General features: G+C 46.1%; 1 protein-coding gene across 1 annotated transcript in view; it reads left to right on the forward strand.

The window, feature by feature from the left end:
• LOC122935156 (vomeronasal type-2 receptor 26-like) overlaps nucleotides 1-20,868 on the forward strand; it is a 62,735-nt gene that overhangs the window by 20,455 nt on the left and 21,412 nt on the right. The window contains exon 2 of the mRNA XM_044290920.1: nucleotides 15,101-15,224. Within this exon, the coding sequence (XP_044146855.1) occupies nucleotides 15,101-15,224 (124 nt within the window). The remainder of the gene's footprint in view (nucleotides 1-15,100; nucleotides 15,225-20,868) is intronic.

Consider the following 20,868-nt stretch of genomic DNA (forward strand, 5'->3'; position numbering starts at 1 on the left):
AAAGAAGATTATAGCACTATATTAGCTAAATTGCTCTATATTCGTTTTTTTTTCGAATACTCACTATATTGCTATAACTTTGTTTTTTCGAATATTTGTAATATTCTAAAACAAGAATATATAGCAATATAGCGAATATTCGAAAAAAACGAATATAGAGCAATTTAGCTAATATAGTGCTATAATCTTCTTTGTCTAAAAGTTGAAAAATTCGCAATAAAAATTCGAATCCGAAAATTCGAATTACGGAAATTTGCATATTACACAATCATTACCTTGCCGATTTTTTCAAGAAAAAAAAATCTCGCATTTTCGAATATGACCCCTGCCGCTCATCACTACTCCTAAAGTCAAGTATATTGCAGCCTTCTTATTGGCCCACAAGCTAGAAGCAGGAAGGGATCATGTGTACTGATTTAAAAAAAAAAAAAAAAAATAATAATCGAATATTCGAAATTACGAATATATATAACTATATTCGAAATATTCGCGAATTTTCGAAGTACCTATATTCGCGATAAAAATTCGAAATTCGAATATTCGTGATCAACACTACTGGTTACCCGCCTCAGCTAATATTCCGATGCTGCCACCTGCCTATTGCCACACATCTGATGCAAAGTGCTCCTTCTTTCACAAACAATCTTCAGCTGGTACTCGGATTGCCACGCACCTCCCCACTCTGTCACAGGGTCACTCTGTGGTCTCCTGATGCTGCTGCCACCTCCACACAATGTCACCTTGCCACTTTGTGGTTTCCTGATGCTGCTGTCACCTCCACACTATGTCAGCTTGCCACTCTGTGGTCTCCTGATGCTGCTGCCACCTCCACACTATGTCACTTTGCCACTCTGTGGTTTCCTGATGCTGATGCCACTTGCCCACTGTGTCATTTGGTCACTCTGTGGTCTCCTGATGCTGCTGCCACCTCCATACTATGTCACCTTACCACTCTGTGGTCTCCTGATGCTGCTGCAGCCACCACCACACTGCCATTGTGCCACTCTGTGGCCTCCTGATGCTGCTGCAGCCACCACCACACTGTCATTGTGCCACTCTGTGGCCTCCTGATGCTGCTGCCACCACCTCCACACTGTCATTGTGCCACTTTGTGGCCTTCTGCAGATGCTGCTGCCACTTCCAGACTCTGTCATTGGGCCACTCTGTGGTCTACTCATGCTGCTTCCACCTCACCACTATGTCATAGGGCCATTCTGTGGACTTCTCATGCTGTTCCCAACCTCCCCACTTCATGACTGGGACACTATTTTGCCTTTAGGCCTGGCTGACATTATCATTTATTTGACACTTCTTCTGATCTGTCAGAGGGAAGGAAAAATTAGACGCACAACAGATCCTTTCTATGTAGCAGCTGTAATGCCTGTATGGTCCCATCAGAATTGGCTTGTGATTTGGTAGCCAAAAGCAGGAGTGGGTAAAAAGCACAGAAGACATGCAAATATTTAATTCATGTGTCATCTCGGTTCTGGATCCACTCTTGTTTTTTTGGGGGCATTAGCAATACTGATGGAATACTGACCAAATGCTGACCGAGTGAAGCCGGATGCTCCACAGACAGGATCCGTTTTTTGGGGGTTATTGTTCTGATGGATCAGAGGAAGGGCAAAATAATCAGTGATGTCAAGACAAACGTATGGTTGAAGCCCTCTCCACTCTGTCTGGGGGCCTCTACTTGTGTAAGCGTTTAAAAGAACAGGATTTGTAGACATCTATGTGAAATCAGCTGACGATGGTGTAAAAGGAGATCTCTTGTTCTTGACGCTAACATCGACCTGTAAGGCTGAGTTCAGTTATTTGGTCAATTTTGGCCCTGTGACTGCCTAAATAAGTGAAGTGTGCAGTGATTCTAAGAGCGACGCCTGTCATCTGCATGTCATACTGACTCACAGTATTATTTCACTGCCACAGCAGACTCCCTATGCGTGTTACTGCACGGCACAGTGTTCTACAACACAATAAATGCTCTCTGCAGCCAGGAAATAGCAGGTTTTTTTATTTGATTTGCCGTAAATAATTTCAGATCGAACCAAATTTTTTTATTTTATTCGGCGAACCGGCCAAATCAAATTTTTGAGAAATTGGCTCATCTCTAATAAACATAGGCGCAAATAAACACTCCCTTCTATGAACAAACTTACACTGTGTAAGGGATCACCTTTTATTCGGGAGTCATTCTCACAATGATCTTCATCGATTACAGGGTTAGGGGCCAAACATTGCTTTTATTTGGCACCTCAGCAAAACCAAAACAAACAATACAAATAAAACACCTGATCGGCTGGGCTCTAACTAAACATGAGGACTCCCTATCTCACTGAAAGCCCCGTTCACACATGGGAAGAACATGCAGCTTTTCCCAGCCTAACAATCCAGCACTTCCAGGCTGTAACAAAGTCCAGTACCTTTTGGGGGATTGTGGCCCAGAAGTCCTCCTGACTCTGGCCTAGCAACCGTCGATTACAAGACCTCGCGAAGTCCCCCAAAGTTCAGGCTAACATCTAGCCCTAACACCTAGCTCGGCTGAGCCCACTTGTACAGAGCCTTCCCAGGCCTCTGCTGCACACAGACACTCCAGAGTGAGACACACCCAAGATCCAGTAGCAGGATTAAATAGGATCCCTGGACATGAGCATGCCATAAGTCCCGGACTGGAACCTGGGGAAACAACACCTCAATGTTCACATTGCCACAACTGGTAGTGACACACTGAAATGTGCAATTATAAATGGTAAACAAATAAAAAAAAAAATGTATTCACACAAACTCAATTTAACATGCTCTTTTATGAACACAATGCACACTGGTATTGACGAACCAAAAATGCGTTAAATTTCTCATGTATAAAAATAGCAAGTGTTTTTTTTATTAACAGACAATCAAACAATCCTTTCTACAAATAATGAATTGTGCAAGTATTAACGGTACCAAAATTGGACTTTTTTTTGTAATTAACATAGGGTCAATAAAATGTGTCATTCTACATACACTCTACACATTCTACACAACCTCAATTTAACTTGCCCTTCTATGGACACTCTGCACACTGGTACTGATGCACTAAAATGTAATGAATTGTAACAGTTTTTTGTAGTTAATAGAAGCATAATTAAACGTCCATTTCTACGAACACACTGCACATTGGAATTGACGTGCTAAAATACACTGAATTGTGCAACTAGAAATAGTAGAACAATTTAACAGATTTTTTTAGTAATTAACTGGTTAAAATAAACATGCTCTTCTATAAACACAATGCATACTGATATTGATGCCCTAAAATGCACTGAATTGTGCAATTTTTTTATATTATCAAAATTGCAGATGTTTTTGGAAACAAAAAGGCAACATTTTGCAGTGTATGCTACAAAATATATATGCTGATGGTGGTTCTCAGAATATGTCTGTAAAACACTTATTAATTGAAGCAGCTTTCTAACATATTGTTGGGAAAAAAAGGCTGACTCATGCACAGAAAATAGGAGTACTGTTGTCACGGTCCCTCCTATAACAGAGGTTAGAAGCTCTAAGAGACTGGCGACACGTGAGGTTATCTGACAGTCTCTCTGTATCCACTTGTTGCAGTGTTGTTGATAGTAAGGGCCACACCTCTTAAATCAGGTGTAGCTTGTGGTCATTACTGATCTCTATTCAGTCTAGACTCACACTTCTTACCATGCGGTTGATATTATCTGCCTGGAGTTGGAAGAGCTGGTGTGAGTCCCTCATCTGTGTTCCTACTCATCCATTTTCTATTGAAGATAAGTGTACTTGTCTTTGTATTTTGTTGTTTCCTTTTGCTTGTTATTTACTAGGCCTCAGGGAGACGCTGGTTCATTCATCTGGGAAGGAACCAGTGGTCTCTGACCCAGTTACTACTCCTAGGGCTTTCCGGGGTTTCTAAGGCCTAGGTTTCTGGTGTATGAATATTCCCACCTTAAGGGTCTTTTCATTCTGACAGGAGTCAGGGCTAGGTTTAGGGTTTCCTAGGTGGTGGCCTCTACCCTTTTTCTAGCCATGAGGCCTAGTTTCTGGTCTTTTTCATTTTGTTGTCATTCTGGTGTTCCTCCCCTCCCCCTAGCTTGTGACAACTGTCTCTTTGAATGATCTTAGTGCAGGGTCTTTGTGTCTGCAGTACCAGCCATGAACAGCTGCCCCCCCCCCTTTCCCCGTAAGACATCCAGTCTCAGTACACTAACTGTCCCTATTCACTCCCTATTGATACAACCTGACTTTCTACCTAGTAGTTCAATCTACCTAACTCAACTTTACTGTCCCTGCAAGAACCTAAGATGACTGGCTTGTGTCTGCAATCAGTGTCTGGCAAACGCATCTGACGTCAGTGGCTGATAGACCAGCAAATATTCTGCCTCCTGATTGGCTGTCAGGCTGCCTGCAAAGATAACATGACCTGTCTGATCCATGTGATCTTTCATCCTTATACTCCTTGTCCTGTTTACCTCTTTATTGTACTTAAATTTGAAAGAAAATGATCAGTGCTTTAGGCAATTATGATTTATTTGGAAGAAACATTTTGTGAGATTCAGTTAGAATCCCGTTAGTGTAGAAAAGATTTTCTCATCTCATGAACCAAATCAAATTTTATGATCAATTTCAAGAAATTCGCTCATCTCTGTTTTTTATTATTTTGAGGTATCTCATGCTACAGCACTTCAGACCAAGACTGGTGTTAGAGATGCTACAGAGTCTCTGCTGTTTTTTCACTTTGTTAAAATTATATAAATGTTACAGTTTAGGAACATACATAATATTCATCATTTACAGGTATTTCTAAATTGTGAACATTGTTTCTAGGGTACTTAGCATTCAATGACCAATTCCTTCTGAATTTACACCCAAAGCTATTAAAAGAGCTTAGCGGTGAACTAGCCAAACCATTAACATATTTATTTAACCAATCACTGGTAACAGGAGTCGGCCCAGAAGATTGGAAATTAGCAAAAGTTGTGCACATTCACAAGAAAGGTAGTAGGGAGGAATCGGGTAACTATAGGCCAGTAAGCCTGACATCAATAGTGGGGAAATTAATGGAAACCATACTTAAGGAAAGGATTGTGGAACATCTAAAATCCGATGGATTGAAAGATGAAAAACAGCATGGGTTTACTTCGGAGAGATTATGTCAAAGTAATCTTATTGATTTTTTTTGATTGGGTGACTATAATAATACATGGCGGTGGTGCAGTAGACATCGCTTATCTAGACTTTAGTAAGGCTTTTGATACTGTCCCACATAGAAGGCTTATCAATAAACTGCAGTCTTTGAGCTTGGACTCCCATATTGTTGAATGGATTAGGCAGTGGCTGAGGGACAGACAACAGAGGGTTGTGGTCAATGGAGTATATTCAGACCTTGGTCTTGTTACCAGTGGGGTACCTCAGGGATCTGTTCTGGGACCCATATTGTTTAATATCTTTATCAGCGAATTGCAGAAGGCCTGGATGGTAAGGTGTGTCTTTTTGCTGAAGACACAAAGATTTGTAACAGGGTTGATGTTTTTGGAGGGATACACCAAATGGAAAAGGATTTAGGAAAACTAGAGGAATGGTAAAAAATCTGGCAACTAAAATGTAATGTTGATAAGTGCAAGATAATGCACCTGGGGCGTAAAAACCCAAGAGCAGAATATAAATCAGTGATACTGTCCTAACCTAAGTATCTGAGGAAAGGGATTTAGGGGTCATTTTTTTAGAAGACTTAAAGGTAGGCAGACAATGTCATAGAGCAGCAGGAAATGCTAGCAGAATGATTGGGAGTATAGGGAAAGGCATTACCAGTAGACAGAGGGAGGTGCTCATGCCGCTCTACAGAGCACTAGTGAGACCTCATTTGGAGTATTGTGCGCAGTACTGGAGACCATATCTCCAGAAGGATATTGATACTTTGGAGAGAGTTCAGAGAAGAGCTACTAAACTGGTACATGGATTGCAGGATAAAACTTACCAGGAAAGGTTAAAGGACCTTAACATATATAGCTTGGAAGAAAGACGAGACAGAGGGGATATGATACAAACTGCTAAATACATAAAGGGAATCAACAAGGTAAACGAGTAGAGAATATTTAAAAGAAGAAAAACTGCTACAAGAGGACATAGTTTTAAATTAGAGGGGCAAAGGTTTAAAAGTAATATCAGGAATAGAGTTGAGCGAACACCTGGATATTCGGATTCGAGAAGTTCGGCCGAACTTCCCGGAAATGTTCAGGTTCGGAATCCGAACCCGACCCGAACTTCGTCCTGAACCCCATTGAAGTCAATGGGGACCCGAACTTTTCGGCACTAAAAAGGCTGTAAAATAGCCCAGGAAAGGGCTAGAGGGCTGCAAAAGGCAGCAAAATGTAGTTAAATCCCCTACAAACAAATGTGGATAGGGAAATGAATAAAAATAAAAATAAAATAAATAAAAATTAACCAATATCAATTGGAGAGAGGTCCCATAGCAGAGAATCTGGCTTCATGTCAGCAGAGACTCAGTCTTCATGTCATAGCAGAGAATCAGGCTTCAGGTCACCCAACACTGGAATGGTCTATTGTCATATATTTAGGCCCCGACACCCAGGCAGAGGAGAGAGGTCCCATAACAGAGATTCGGGCTTCATGTCAGCGACTCAGCAAAGAATCAGTCTTCATGTCATAGCAGAGAATCATGCTTCATGTCACCCAACACTGGAAAAGTCCATTGTCAGAATTTAGGCCCCGGCACCCAGGACAGAGGAGAGAGGTCCCATAACAGAGATTCAGGCTTCATGTCAGCAGAGAATCAGTCTTCATGTCATAGCAGAGAATCAGGCTTCACGTCACCCACCACTGGAACAGTCCATTGTCATATATTTAGGCCCCGGCACCCAGGCAGAGGAGAGAGGTCCCATAACAGAGATTCAGGATTCATGTCAGCAGAGAATCAGACTTCATGTCATAGCAGGGAATCAGGCTTCACGTCACCCACCACTGGAACAGTCCATTGTCATATATTTAGGCCCCGGCACCCAGGCAGAGGAGAGAGGTCCCATAACAGAGTCTCAGGCTTCATGTCAGCAGAGAATCAGTCTTCATGTCATAGCAGAGAATCATGCTTCATGTCACCCAACACTGGAACAGTCCATTGTCAGATATTTAGGCCCCGGCACCCAGGCAGAGGAGAGAGGTCCCATAACAGAGATTCAGGCTTCATGTCAGCAGAGAATCAGTCTTCATGTCATAGCAGAGAATCATGCTTCACGTCACCCAACACTGGAACAGTCCATTGTCATATATTTAGGCCCCGGCACCCAGGCAGAGGAGAGAGGTCCCAGTAACAGAGATTCAGGCTTCATGTTAGCAGAGAATCAGTCTTCATGTCATAGCAGAGAATCATGCTTCATGTCACCCAACATTGGAACAGTCCATTGTCATATAATTTAGGCCCCGGCACCCAGACAGAGGAGAGAGGTCTCATAACAGAGATTCAGGCTTCATGTCAGCGACTCAGCAGAGAATCAGTCTTCATGTCATAGCAGAGAATCATGCTTCACGTCACCCAACACTGGAACAGGCTTATTTATAGGCGCCCGACACCCAGACAGAGGAGAGGTTCATTCAACTTTGGGTTGCCCCACAATATAATGATAAAATGAAAATAAAAATAGGATTGAATGAGGAAGTGCCCTGGAGTACAATAATATATGGTTAAGGGGAGGTAGTTAATGTCTAATCTGCACAAGGGATGGACAGGTCCTGTGGGATCCATGCCTGAATAATTTTTATGAACGTCAGCTTGTGTCCATTGGCTGTAGACAGGCGGCTGCGTTTGTCTGTAATGACGCCCCCTGCCGTGCTGAATACACGTTCAGACAAAACGCTGGCCGCCGGGCAGGCCAGCACCTCCAAGGCATAAAAGGCTAGTACTGGCCAACTGGAAAATTTAGAGATCCAGAAGTTGAATGGGCCGAACCATCAGTCAGTACGTGGAGGGGTGTGCACACGTACTGTTCCACCATGTTAGTGAAATGTTGCCTCCTGCTAACTTGTTCCGTATGAGTTGGTGGTGCACTTAGCTGTGGCGTGTTGACAAAACTTTTCCACATCTCTGCCATGCTAACCCTGCACTCAGAGGAGCTGGCCGTGACACAGCTGCGTTGGCGACCTCTTGCTCCTCCTCTGCCTTCGCCTTGGGCTTCCACTTGTTCCCCTGTGACATTTGGGAATGCTCTCAGTAGCGCGTCTACCAACGTGCGCTTGTACTCGCGCATCTTCCTATCACGCTCCAGTGCAGGAAGTAAGGTGGGCACATTGTCTTTGTAGCGTGGATCCAGCAGGGTGGAAACCCAGTAGTCCGCACACTTTAAAATGTGGGCAACTCTGCTGTCGTTGCGCAGGCACTGCAGCATGTAGTCGCTCATGTGTGCCAGGCTGCCCAGAGGTAAGGACAAGCTGTCCTCTGTGGGAGGCGTATCGTCATCATCCTGCGTTTCCCCCCAGCCACGCACCAGTGATGGGCCCGAGCTGCGTTGGGTGCCACCCCGCTGTGACCATGCTTCATCCTCATCCTCCTCCACCACCTCCTAATCCTCGTCCTCCTCGTCCTCCAGTAGTGGGCCCTGGCTGGCCACATTTGTACCTGCCCTCTGCTGTTGCAAAAAACCTCCCTCTGAGTCACTTCTAAGAGACTGGCCTGAAAGTGCAAAAAATGACCCCTCTTCCTCCCCCTCCTTCTCCTCCTGGGCCACCTCCTCTTCCATCATCGCCCTAAGTGTTTTCTCAAGGAGACATAGAAGTGGTATTGTAATGCTGATAATGGCGTTATCGCCACTAGCCATGTTGGTGGAGTACTCGAAACAGCGCAACAGGGCACACAGGTCTCGCATGGAGGCCCAGTCATTGGTGGTGAAGTGGTACTGTTCCGCAGTGCGACTGACCCGTGCGTGCTGCAGCTGAAATTCCACTATGGCCTGCTGCTGCTCGCACAGTCTGTCCAGCATGTGCAAGGTGGAGTTCCACCTGGTGGGCACGTCGCATATGAGGCGTTGAGCGGGAAGGCCGAAGTTACGCTGTAGCGCAGACAGGCGAGCAGCAGCAGGATGTGTACGCCGGAAGCGCGAACAGACGGCCCGCACTTTATGCAGCAGCTCTGACATGTCGGGGTAGTTGTGAATGAACTTCTGCACCACCAAATTCAGTACATGCGCCAGGCAAGGGATATGCGGCTAGTCCCAGAGCTGCAACGAGATTTCGCCCATTATCGCACACCACCAGGCCGGGCTTGAGGCTCACCAGCAGCAACCACTCGTCGGTCTGTTGTTATATACCCCGCCACAACTCCTGTGCGGTGTGGGGCCTGTCCCCCAAACATATGAGTTTCAGAATGGCCTGCTGACGTTTACCCCGGGCTGTGCTGAAGTTGGTGGTGAAGGTGTGTGGCTGACTGGATGAGCAGGTGGAAGAAGAGGAGGAGGAAGCCGAGTAGGAGGAGGAGGCAACAGGAGGCAAAGAATGTTGCCCTGCGATCCTTGGCGGCTGAAGGACGTGCGCCAAACAGCTCTCCGCCTGGGGCCCATCCGCCACTAAATTTACCCAGTGTGCAGTTAGGGAGATATAGCGTCCCTGGCCGTGCTTACTGGTCCACGTATCTGTGGTTAGGTGGACCTTGCCACAGATGGCGTTGCGCAGTGCACACTTGATTTTATCAGATACTTGGTTGTGCAGGGAAGGCACGGCTCTCTTGGAGAAGTAGTGGCGGCTGGGAACAACATACTGTTGGACAGCAAGCGACATGAGCTATTTGAAGCTGTCTGTGTCCACCAGCCTAAATGACAGCATTTGATAGGCCAGTAGTTTAGAAATGCTGGCATTCAGGGCCAGGGATCGAGGGTGGCTAGGTGGGAATTTACGCTTTCTCTCAAATATTTGTGAGATGGAGAGCTGAACGCTGCCGTGTGACATGGTTGAGATGCTTGGTAACGGAGGTGGTGGTGTTGGTGGTACATCCCCTGTTTGCTGGGCAGCAGGTGCCAACGTTCCGAGGCCGAGGCGGCAGCAGCAGAAGAGGTAGCAGGGGGAGCCTGAGTGACTTCCTTGTTTTTAAGGTGTTTACTCCACTGCAGTTCATGCTTTGCATGCAGGTGCCTGGTCATGCAGGTTGTGCTAAGGTTCAGAACGTTATTGCCTCGCTTCAAGCTCTGATAGCACAGCATGCAAACCACTCGGGTCTTGTCGTCAGCACATTGTTTGAAGAAGTGCCATGCCAGGGAACTCCTTGAAGCTGCCTTTGGGGTGCTCGATCCCAAATGGCGGCGGTCAGTAGCAGGCGGAGTCTCTTGGCGGCGGGTGTTCTGCTTTTGCCCACTTCTCCCTCTTTTGCTACGCTGTTGGCTCGGTCTCACCACTGCCTCTTCCTCCGAACTGTGAAAGTCAGTGGCACGACCTTCATTCCATGTGGGGTCTAGGACCTCATCGTCCCCTGCATCGTCTTCCACCCAGTCTTGATCCCTGACCTCCTGTTAGTCTGCACACTGCAGAAAGACGCAGCAGTTGGCACCTGTGTTTCGTCATCATCAGAGACGTGCTGAGGTGGTATTCCCATGTCCTCATCATCAGGAAACATAAGTGGTTGTGTGTCAGTGCATTCTATGTCTTCCACCGCTGGGGAAGGGCTAGGTGGATGCCCTTGGGAAACCCTGCCAGCAGAGTCTTCAAACAGCATAAGAGACTGCTGCATAACTTGAGGCTCAGACAGTTTCCCTGGTATGCATGGGGGTGATGTGACAGACTGATGGGCTTGGTTTTCAGGCGCCATCTGTGCGCTTTCTGCAGAAGACTGGGTGGGAGATAATGTGAACGTGCTGGATCCACTGTCGACCACCCAATTGACTAATGCCTGTACCTGCTCAGGCCTTACCATCCTTAGAACGGCATTGGGCCCCACCAAATATCGCTGTAAATTCTGGCGGCTACTGGGACCTGAGGTAGTTGGTACACTAGGACGTGTGGATGTGGCAGAACGGCCACGTCCTCTCCCTGCACCAGAGGGTCCACTAACACCACCACGGCCATGTCCACGTCCGCGTCCCTTACTAGATGTTTTCCTCATTGTTACCGTTCACCACAATAACAAAAATATTATTTGGCCCAATGTATTGAATTCAAATTCAGGCCTTTTTTTACAGACACCTAACACTATCTGGCTATCTATTTAGGTACCGTATTACACTAATACAGGCACAGCAGTAACAACAGATTTAGCTGAATATAAATTGTAGGCCTAGTATTTAGTCCCTGGATGACAGGTATACGTTTACGGACAGAATTAGACTGGGATATGCACAGTAGCGTGTGTGTGAAGTTATTGAGAATGACCCTATGAGCACCTTGTATCTAATATACCCTTTTAGGGATAGATTTAAAGTAGGCCTGATACAGCAGAAACCACTAATTTAGGAAATTGCTAAGTTGGGAATTGTATTTCAACCCAGAACAAAAACTGTGCTTTGACGGACACAAAATAACTCGACCAGCTACAGCAATAACCACAGATTTAGCTGAATATAAATTTGAGGCCTATTATTTAGGCGCTGGGTGACAGGTATACGTTTACTGACAGAATTAGACTTGGAAATGCACAGTAGCGTGTGTGTGAAGTTATTCTGAATGACCCTATGTGCACCTTGAATCTAATATACCCTTTTAATGAATAGATTTAAAGTTGGCCTGATAAAGCAGAAACCACTAATTTAGGAAATTGCTAAGTTGGGAATTGTATTGTGCTTTTGGGATCCATAGTTTGTGGACCACAAAACACATAAGGTCATGTGCATGAGGACTAAGTCAAGAACTTTGAAAACAGAATACCTGCTGCATACTGTACATTTTGTAGTCTCAGGCCTCTTGCACATCTCCTTTACCAGTGTCCGGCAGGCTGATCCGGCAGAAAACAGATTGACTGTCCCATTAACTACAATTGTATCCAATTGAGATCTGACTGCTACCCAGCACATATACATGCAGTGTTTGTCCAGCCGAATCTCCGCATATTTGCCAGGTAGTGGCTGGATCTCCTCTGGATCCCTTGGGGCCAGTAGGCATTGCAGTAACATCTGGGTATGCCGAATCCAAAAAACTTCATTAGGCTGTTCTCTGCTGGAACAGCCTAGTGGAGAATGGGAATGGTAGTGTGAAACTAGCCTAGGACATTTCTTGCTTATCCAGCCCTACTCCTGGATGGCACTGCTCCCTTGAGCAAAATATCACACACCTTAAAGGAGTTTTCAGTTTTTTTTTATTTATTTTATTTATGTAACTCACTGAAAAAAAGGCCTAAACGGGTGGAAAACCTCCAAACACTGTAGCAAACCCAAACACTGTAGCGTGTCTACAACCGGGGAAGCAATTCCTCCGCATGCGGTCCGCAGATAACAGCAATCCCCAGCAAAAAATGCATACAATGGAGGATGCCGGGGCGGACCACATACACCACAAGGACATCTTACATGAAATGATACATTGTGCAGATGAAAAAATATATAAATACAAAACTGTCGGGTGGTAATATTGTATACGTATGAAAATGCACAACAAAACTCACTTCAAAAAATGCACCAAAATGATATGCAACTGACAATACTAGCTACAAACCGGATTCCAAAAAAGTTGGGACACTAAACAAATTGTGAATAAAAACTGAATGCAATGATGTGGAGATGGCAAATGTCAATATTTTATTTGTAATAGAACGTAGATGACAGATCAAACGTTTAATCCGAGTAAATGTATCATTTTAAAGGAAAAATACGGTGATTCAAATTTTCACGGTGTCAACAAATCCCCAAAAAGTTGGGACAAGTTGCAATAAGAGGCTGGAAAAAGTAAATTTGAGCATAACGAAGAGCTGGAAGACCAATTAACACTAATTAGGTCAATTGGCAACATGATTGGGTATAAAAAGAGCTTCTCAGAGTGGCAGTGTCTCTCAGAAGCCAAGATGGGTAGAGGATCACCAATTCCCACAATGTTGCGCAGAAAGATAGTGGAGCAATATCAGAAAGGTGTTACCCAGCGAAAAATTGCAAAGACTTTTCATCTATCATCATCAACTGTGCATAACATCATCCGAAGATTCAGAGAATCTGGAACAATCTCTGTGCGTAAGGGTCAAGGACCGTAAAACCATACTGGATGCCCGTGATCTCCGGGCCCTTAAACGACACTGCACCACAAACAGGAATGCTACTGTAAAGGAAATCACAGAATGGGCTCAGGAATACTTCCAGAAACCATTGTCAGTGAACACAGTCCACCGTGCCATCTGCCGTTGCCAGCTGAAACTCTACAGTGCAAAGAAGAAGCCATTTCTAAGCAAGATCCACAAGCTCAGGCATTTTTCACTGGGCCAGGGATCATTTAAAATGGAGTGTGGCAAAATGGAAGACTGTTCTGTGGTTAGACGAGTCACGATTCGAAGTTCTTTTTTGGAAATCTGGGACGCCATGTCACCCGGACCAAAGAGGACAAGGACAACCCAAGTTGTTAACAACGCTCAGTTCAGAAGCCTGCATCTCTGATGGTATGGGGTTGCATGAGTGCGTGTGGCATGGGCAGCTTGCATGTCTGGAAAGGCACCATCAATGCAGAAAAATATATTCAGGTTCTAGAACAACATATGCTCCCATCCAGACGTCATCTCTTTCAGGGAAGACCCTGCATTTTTCAACAAGATAATGCCAGACCACATTCTGCATCAATCACAACATCATGGCTGCGTAGGAGAAGGATCCGGGTACTGAAATGGCCAGTCTGCAGTCCAGATCTTTCACCTATAGAGAACATTTGGCACATCATAAAGAGGAAGGTGCAACAAAGAAGGCCCAAGACGATTGAACAGTTAGAGGCCTGTATTAGACAAGAATGGGAGAGCACTCCTATTTCTAAACTTGAGAAACTGGTCTCCTCGGTCCCCAGACGTCTGTTGAGTGTTGTAAGAAGAAGGGGAGATGCCACACAGTGGTGAAAATGGCCTTGTCCCAACTTTTTGGGGGATTTGTTGACACCATGAAATTCTGATTCAACATATTTTTCCCTTAAAATGGTACATTTTCTCAGTTTAAACTTTTGTTCCGTGATTTATGTTCTATTCTGAATAAAATATTAGAAGTTGGCACCTCCACATCATTGCATTCAGTTTTTATTCACGATTTTTATAGTGTCCCAACTTTTTTGGAATCCGGTTTGTAATTCCTCAAGCCGATGTTAAAAGCTGAGAACATTGCCAATATCTTACAGTCAGGAACATATCGAAGCCCCTCATGCACCACGTCACAGTGTCTCAGCAAGCATGGGGTCCTACCACTCAACTGCCCGTGGTGTGTGAACAAGGTCTGAACATTGCTGAAAACCAACTCACAGCACAGTGCATTGGTGATACCACCATGGAGACATCTAAGAGTCTGGCTGTGAGTTGGTTTTTAGCACTGTTCAGACATTGTTCACAAACCACAGGTAGCTTAGTGGTAGGACCCCATGCTTGCTGAGACACCGTGATGTGGTGCATGAGGGGCTCCGATATGTTCCTGACTGGAAGATAGTGGCAAAGTTCTCAGCTTTTAACATCGGCTTGAGGAATTAGCTAGTATTGTCAGTTTTGTATTTATATAACTCACAGAAATTGGGACCTGCTTAGAAATCTATACTCATCTCGTCCCCATTGCTCGGTTCTGACTCCCTCGCTCCAGGGATCTTCATTGGACTTCTGGTCTCCATATGTCAACTTCCTACATGGACAGGGTCACTTTCTCCTCTGCTGCCACTGAGTGGCCTCAAAGGTGACATATCTCCAAGCAGTACATCACCCAGCAGTGATGTGCCACATTGGGACACATCACTGTTGAGAGCAGTCATTGGCTGGTACCAGAAGTGCAGTGCAGATAGCTTGGATGTCAGAGGGCCATAATTGAGTAACAGGGACTGGATGAGTATGGATTCCTCTACAGGTCCCAATATCTGGAGTTTATATATTATAAAAGGGAGAGCACCTTTATGTCTCAAAAGGCAAGCATTAATTACGTATATGTACATGTGTATATGACTTTTCCAGACACCGCGCTCGATCTGTGGTGAGAGTTGCCTCCATGGATACTGGAAAGTCCTACTGGAAGGAAAACAGAAATGCTGCTACTACTGTTCCCCCTGTGCAGAAGGCGAAATCTCCAACCAGACTGGTGAGTAGGACCAATTTCACATAAAAGTACAAATCTACAAGATGGGCATTAGCACCGATCAGACAACATTCATTTTGAGCTCTATTGCAAAAAAAAAAAAAAAAAGATGTTTTCTGATGTAGCCAACATTATCCTGGCTTCAGGCATGCCAGGAGGGTCACTGTAACAAGATCACTGTAATATCATTTTGTTCCATTAACGAGTTAAGCCAGTCAAGATAACATTGGCTACATCTGTATGTCGGGTAGATCAGTCATATTTTGGAAGGTGGCTGTAATGCTGCAGAACCCCAAGCAACCAGGCAAAGATCTGAACAAACGTGGATTTATTGAAAACACAGCAGTTAAGTCCAAGCCAGAAATCATACAGAAATAACGTAGTCCAAATAATAACCTCTGTGGGAAAACGTCAGAGAAAAGCCAGACCAGGCTAAAGTTCATACAGAATAGTCCGTGAAACCAAATACCTAAGGAGGAGACTGAAGTATCCAAGGTCCGATCCGAGGCCACACACGGTGCAACTGTAGAGCAGAGACGAGGTTTCCAGAGACATTCACTAAATGGAGACACTCAGAGTTCATGCATGGAACAAACTTAGTGAATCTGAACCAGCATACTCCCAGGTTGTAGAGACAACAGTGAGCACTGGTCAGCCAGGGAGATCACCTTTTAAACACCTGCTGGCCAATCACAGAGTGCTGCTTGTCAGAACCTCATAGGTCATGCAATGATCCTACTCATTAGCACCTGTGCAGCAAATCCCTAATCAACTTTAAATTTGTGCACAGATGCTTTACCTGCCAGTGGCCGACGTAGCGCATAAGATGCACGCACACTCGGCCGCGCATTCCTTTGAGAATAACCCCTCGGGCGTGCACACGGATGCCCAACAGACTTGGCATGGGCACGGGATTGTGCCAGCATGGACGCCGGAACGGAACCCGCAGGAGACACCGGAGGCAGGACCGGCCGCGACGTATTGCCATCAGCCCTGGCAATTCTGCCTCAGAGATCCCCGCGGCCCTCCCCTCCGGCGCCCATGCGGACGCCCCACCGTATCTGCCCGCAAGGGAACCAAAACCGCAGAGTCCCTTACATTACCCCCCCCCCCCTCGAGGAGGTGGCTCAGAAGACTCCAAACGGGGCTTACCCGGATTCTCATGGTGGAAAGTAGCTACCAATTCCTCCGCATGAAACTGGTGGGCAGGTACCCAACATCTCTCTTCTGGACCAAATACCTTCCAGTCTACTAAATACTGGCGAGATCTCTGGACAAAGTGGGAATCCAAAATCTTATTGACCTCAAATTCCGGCTCCCCTTGAACCTCCACCGGAGACGGAGTTCGAATGAAAGGAGCTGACTCGGCTGCCGATTTGAGCAGTGAAACATGAAAGGAGTTCACTCCTCGAATCGACGGAGGAAGAGAAACTTTGTAAGTCACCCAGTTAATTTTTTGTATAACCGGGTAGGGACCAATGAATCTAGGCCCCAGTTTGGCAGACTGTTGATGCAACGGGATGTTCCGGGTGGAGACCCACACTGGATCTCCTACCTTAAACTCTTGCTCCGTAGTGCGATGGCGGTCAGCGAATTATTTCTGTTGTGCCACCGCCTTACGAAGATTCCGCTGCGTCAACAACCAAATGGGCTGTCTATCCTGGAACCATTGATTCACCACTGGACAGTCAGTGGAGGCCCCTGCCAGAGAGGAGAGTCTTGGATCCCTGCCCCCACGCACCTGAACGGAGACATCTTGGTAGAGGCATGTTCGGAGTTGTTATAAGCCACCTCTGCAAAGGGGAGGTGAGCTGCCCATTCCTCCTGGCAGTCTGACACGAAACACCGGAGATACTGTTCCAGGGTCTGGTTCATTCTTTCTGTCTGCCCGTTAGTCTCTGGGTGAAAACCAGATGAAAATGACAGCCTAATCCCTAGACGGGAGCAGAAGGAACGCCAGAAACGGGAAATAAACTGAACTCCCCTATCTGAAACAATATCCTCCGGTGCCCCGTGTAATCGGAAGACATGTTTCACAAACAGATCTGCCAGCTCTCCAGCCGACGGCAATCCAGGAAGTGGAATAAAATGAGCCATTTTACTAAAACGATCCACCACTACCCAAATTACCGTACAGCCGGAAGACCTAGGCAGATCCGTTATGAAATCCATAGACACGTGGGTCCACGGGGCCGAAGGAATGGACAGAGTAAGCAATGTACCAGAAGGGGCGGACCGAGATGATTTACAGCGAGCACAGACACTACATGCTTGGACATAGGCTTTGACATCAGAAAGCATCTTGGGCCACCAGACATGACGTTTACAAAGGGATATTGTTTTCTTTATCCCCGGGTGCCCGGCCGACACAATTTTGCAATTGTTGCAAAACCCTGAGTCTGAAATTTAAAGGCACAAACAGCCGACCTTTCGGTTTGTTAGGAGGGCTCTCCACCTGTAAAGGTAAGAGCAGTGAAGACAGATCCTCCATTATCCCTGAGGTGTCCAAGACGGCTACAAAACACCTCGCAGGGATAATGGGTTCTGGCTCAGTGTCATGTCCAGAAGGGGCTTCAGGGAAACAACGGGAAAGAGCATCCGCTTTGACATTCTTGGTTTCTGGTTTATAGGTTAAGCGGAAATTAAAGCGGGTAAAAAACAATGCCCAGCGGGCTTGGCGAGAATTTAGTCTCTTAGCCCCTTTGATATACTCAAGGTTCTTGTGGTCGGTGTAAACCGTAATGGGATGTTCCGCACCCTCTAGCCAATGTCTCCACTCATGAAAAGCCAACTTAACCCCCAAAAGCTCTGTATTATCGATATCATAGTTACGCTCGGCTGGAGAGAGCTTCTGAGAGAAAAAGGCACAAGAATGAAGCCTCTCAGGATCTCCAGAGTACTGAGACAGAACCGCCCCCACTCCGACCTCAGAGGCCTCAACCTCGAGGAAAAAAGGTTGAGAAGTGTCTGGATGAGTGAGGATTGGAGCTGAGCAAAAGGCTTGCTTTAGCGTCTCAAAGGCTTCGCCAGCCTCTTTCGTCCACTCAGAAGGGTTCATCCCCTTCTTAGTGAGGTTAGTGAGAGGCAGCACTACCGCAGAAAAGTGCTTAATAAATTTGCAATAGAAATTGGCGAAACCTAGGAAACGCTGTAATCCCTTCAGATCTCTAGGCTGAGGCCAGTCCAGGACAGCTGGGAGTTTGGAGGGGTCCATCGCCAATCCTCGTTCAGAGACTATATACCCTAGAAAAGGCAATTCTTTCACTTCAAACAAGCATTTCTCGAGCTTGGCGTACAAGTGATTCTCTCTCAGCCTCTGGAAAACCTGACAAACATGATCCCGGTGAGTCTGCAAGTCTGATGAGTAGATTAGTATGTCATCTAAATAGACAACCACGAATCTACCCAAGAAATCCTGGAGGACATCATTAATAAACTCCTGGAAGACTGCTGGAGCATTACAGAGACCGAAAGGCATCACAAGATACTCATAATGCCCGTCTGTAGTATTAAATGCGGTCTTCCATTCGTCACCCTTACGAATACGTACTAAGTTGTATGCACCCCTCAAATCAAGTTTGGTAAAAATCTGGGCCCCTGGCACCTGAGCAAGCAAATCTTCAATAAGTGGAAGGGGGTACCGATTCTTCACCGTAATTTGATTGAGGGAGCAAAAATCAATGCAGGGTCTCAATCCGCCGTCTTTCTTCTCCACGAAAGAGAATCCTGCCCCTGCGGGAGAAGTGGACGGTTGGATGAAACCCTTATCAAGATTCTCCTTTATATATTCTCGCTGGGCCTGAATTTCAATGCACCTGGTGAAGCAGTCAGAACTCCACTTGCAAATTTGTCCGGAACGCCAGTCCACAACTGGATTATGAAGTCTCAACCAGGGAAGGCCCAAAATCACAGGAGTGGATGGCATGTCCAGGGTTAAAAGGTTTAAGACTTCCCGGTGACCAGCCCCTACCTTTACCTGCAACCCAGGTGTCATCCACAACGACCGGCCTTCTTAAAGGGGAGACCCATCCACAGCGGTGACGGAAATGGCTTCTCCCAGTTTGAAGACTGGGATCTGTAGTCGTGGAACAGGGAAGAGTCAATGAAGTTACCGGCAGCTCCCGAGTCAAGCAAGGCGGAGATCGGATGGTTATTCCCTTGACACTCAATAGTAATAGGTATGAGAAGACGACTTCTTTTAAGAGGAGGCAGCAGAGTACCTAGTGGATTCTCCTCAATCTCCACTAGGCTTTGTCGTTTCCCGACAATAGTAAAGGACATTTCTTTAGTCGGTGCCCAACTCCCCCGCAATATAAGCAAAGACCCTCATTCTGGCAACGAGCCCTCTCCGTAGGGGTAAGATGCAAAGACCCTAGTTCCATGGGTTCCTCAGCCGGTTTACTGAGTCGTGGAGATGGGGTGGAAGAAACTGAATGAGAAGCCCACTCCAGACGACGTGCTCGAATGCGACGATCAGTGTCGATTGCTTGTTGGATTGCCACATCTAGAGATGATGGAGATGGTAGAGATAATAGTAGATCTCTGACAGGGTCGGAGAGTCCCAACCGGAACCGGTGGCGAAGCGCAGCATCCCCCCAGTTGGTAAAGGTGGTCCAGCGACGAAACTCTGCAGCAAATTCTTCCTCTGTGCGTCGTCCTTGTTGGAGGTGTTCCAGTTGAGTCTCAGCAGTTCGAGTGTGATCTGGGTCGTCATACAAAACCCCCATAGCATGAAAGAAGGCCTCTACTGAGTCAAATGTGGGATCCCCTGTCTGCAGGTTAAAGGCCCAGCGTTGCGGGTCCTTCCTCAATAGATACATCACTATGCTGATCCTTTGTTTGGTATTACCCAATGATACAGGGCGCAGTTCAAAGTATAAGTGGCAGGAGTCACGGAAGTTGAGAAACGCCTGCCTATTACCTGAAAAAACCTCAGGTAAGGGTATCTTGGGTATCTTGGGTTCCACTGGGCGTTCTGCAGAAGTCGGGTCGGGCAACCCCTGGCCTCCCTGGAGGAGGATTTTAAGCTCGTCCCTGTCTTTTGCCAGTTGTGCATGGATCTTATTAATATTCACAGCAGAGATGTTTATCCTGTGTTGGACCAAGAGGTTCGCTGATCCGGTCAATTCCACTAGCTGCTGTTGGATACGATCCATAAAAACTGGAAGTTGGGGCTCACTGTTCTGTAATGCTGCAGAACCCCAAGCAACCAGGCAAAGATCTGAACAAACGTGGATTTATTGAAAACACTGCAGTAAAGTCCAAGCCAGAAATCATACAGAAATAACGTAGTCCAAATAATAACCTCTGTGGGAAAACGTCAGAGAAAAGCCAGACCAGGCTAAAGTTCATACAGAATAGTCCGTGAAACCAAATACCTAAGGATGAGACTGAAGTATCCAAGGTCCGATCCGAGGCTACACACGGTGCAACTGTAGAGAGCAGAGACGAGGTTTCCAGAGGCATTCACTAAATGGAGACACTCAGAGTTCATGCATGGAACAAACATAGTGAATCTGAACCAGCATACTCCCAGGTTGTAGAGACAACAGTGAGCACTGGTCAGCCAGGGAGATCACCTTTTAACCACCTGCTGGCCAATCACAGAGTGCTGCTTGTCAGAACCTCATAGGTCATGCGATGATCC

Source organism: Bufo gargarizans, chromosome 4 (genome assembly GCF_014858855.1).
Source record: "Bufo gargarizans isolate SCDJY-AF-19 chromosome 4, ASM1485885v1, whole genome shotgun sequence".
NCBI lineage: Eukaryota > Metazoa > Chordata > Amphibia > Anura > Bufonidae > Bufo > Bufo gargarizans.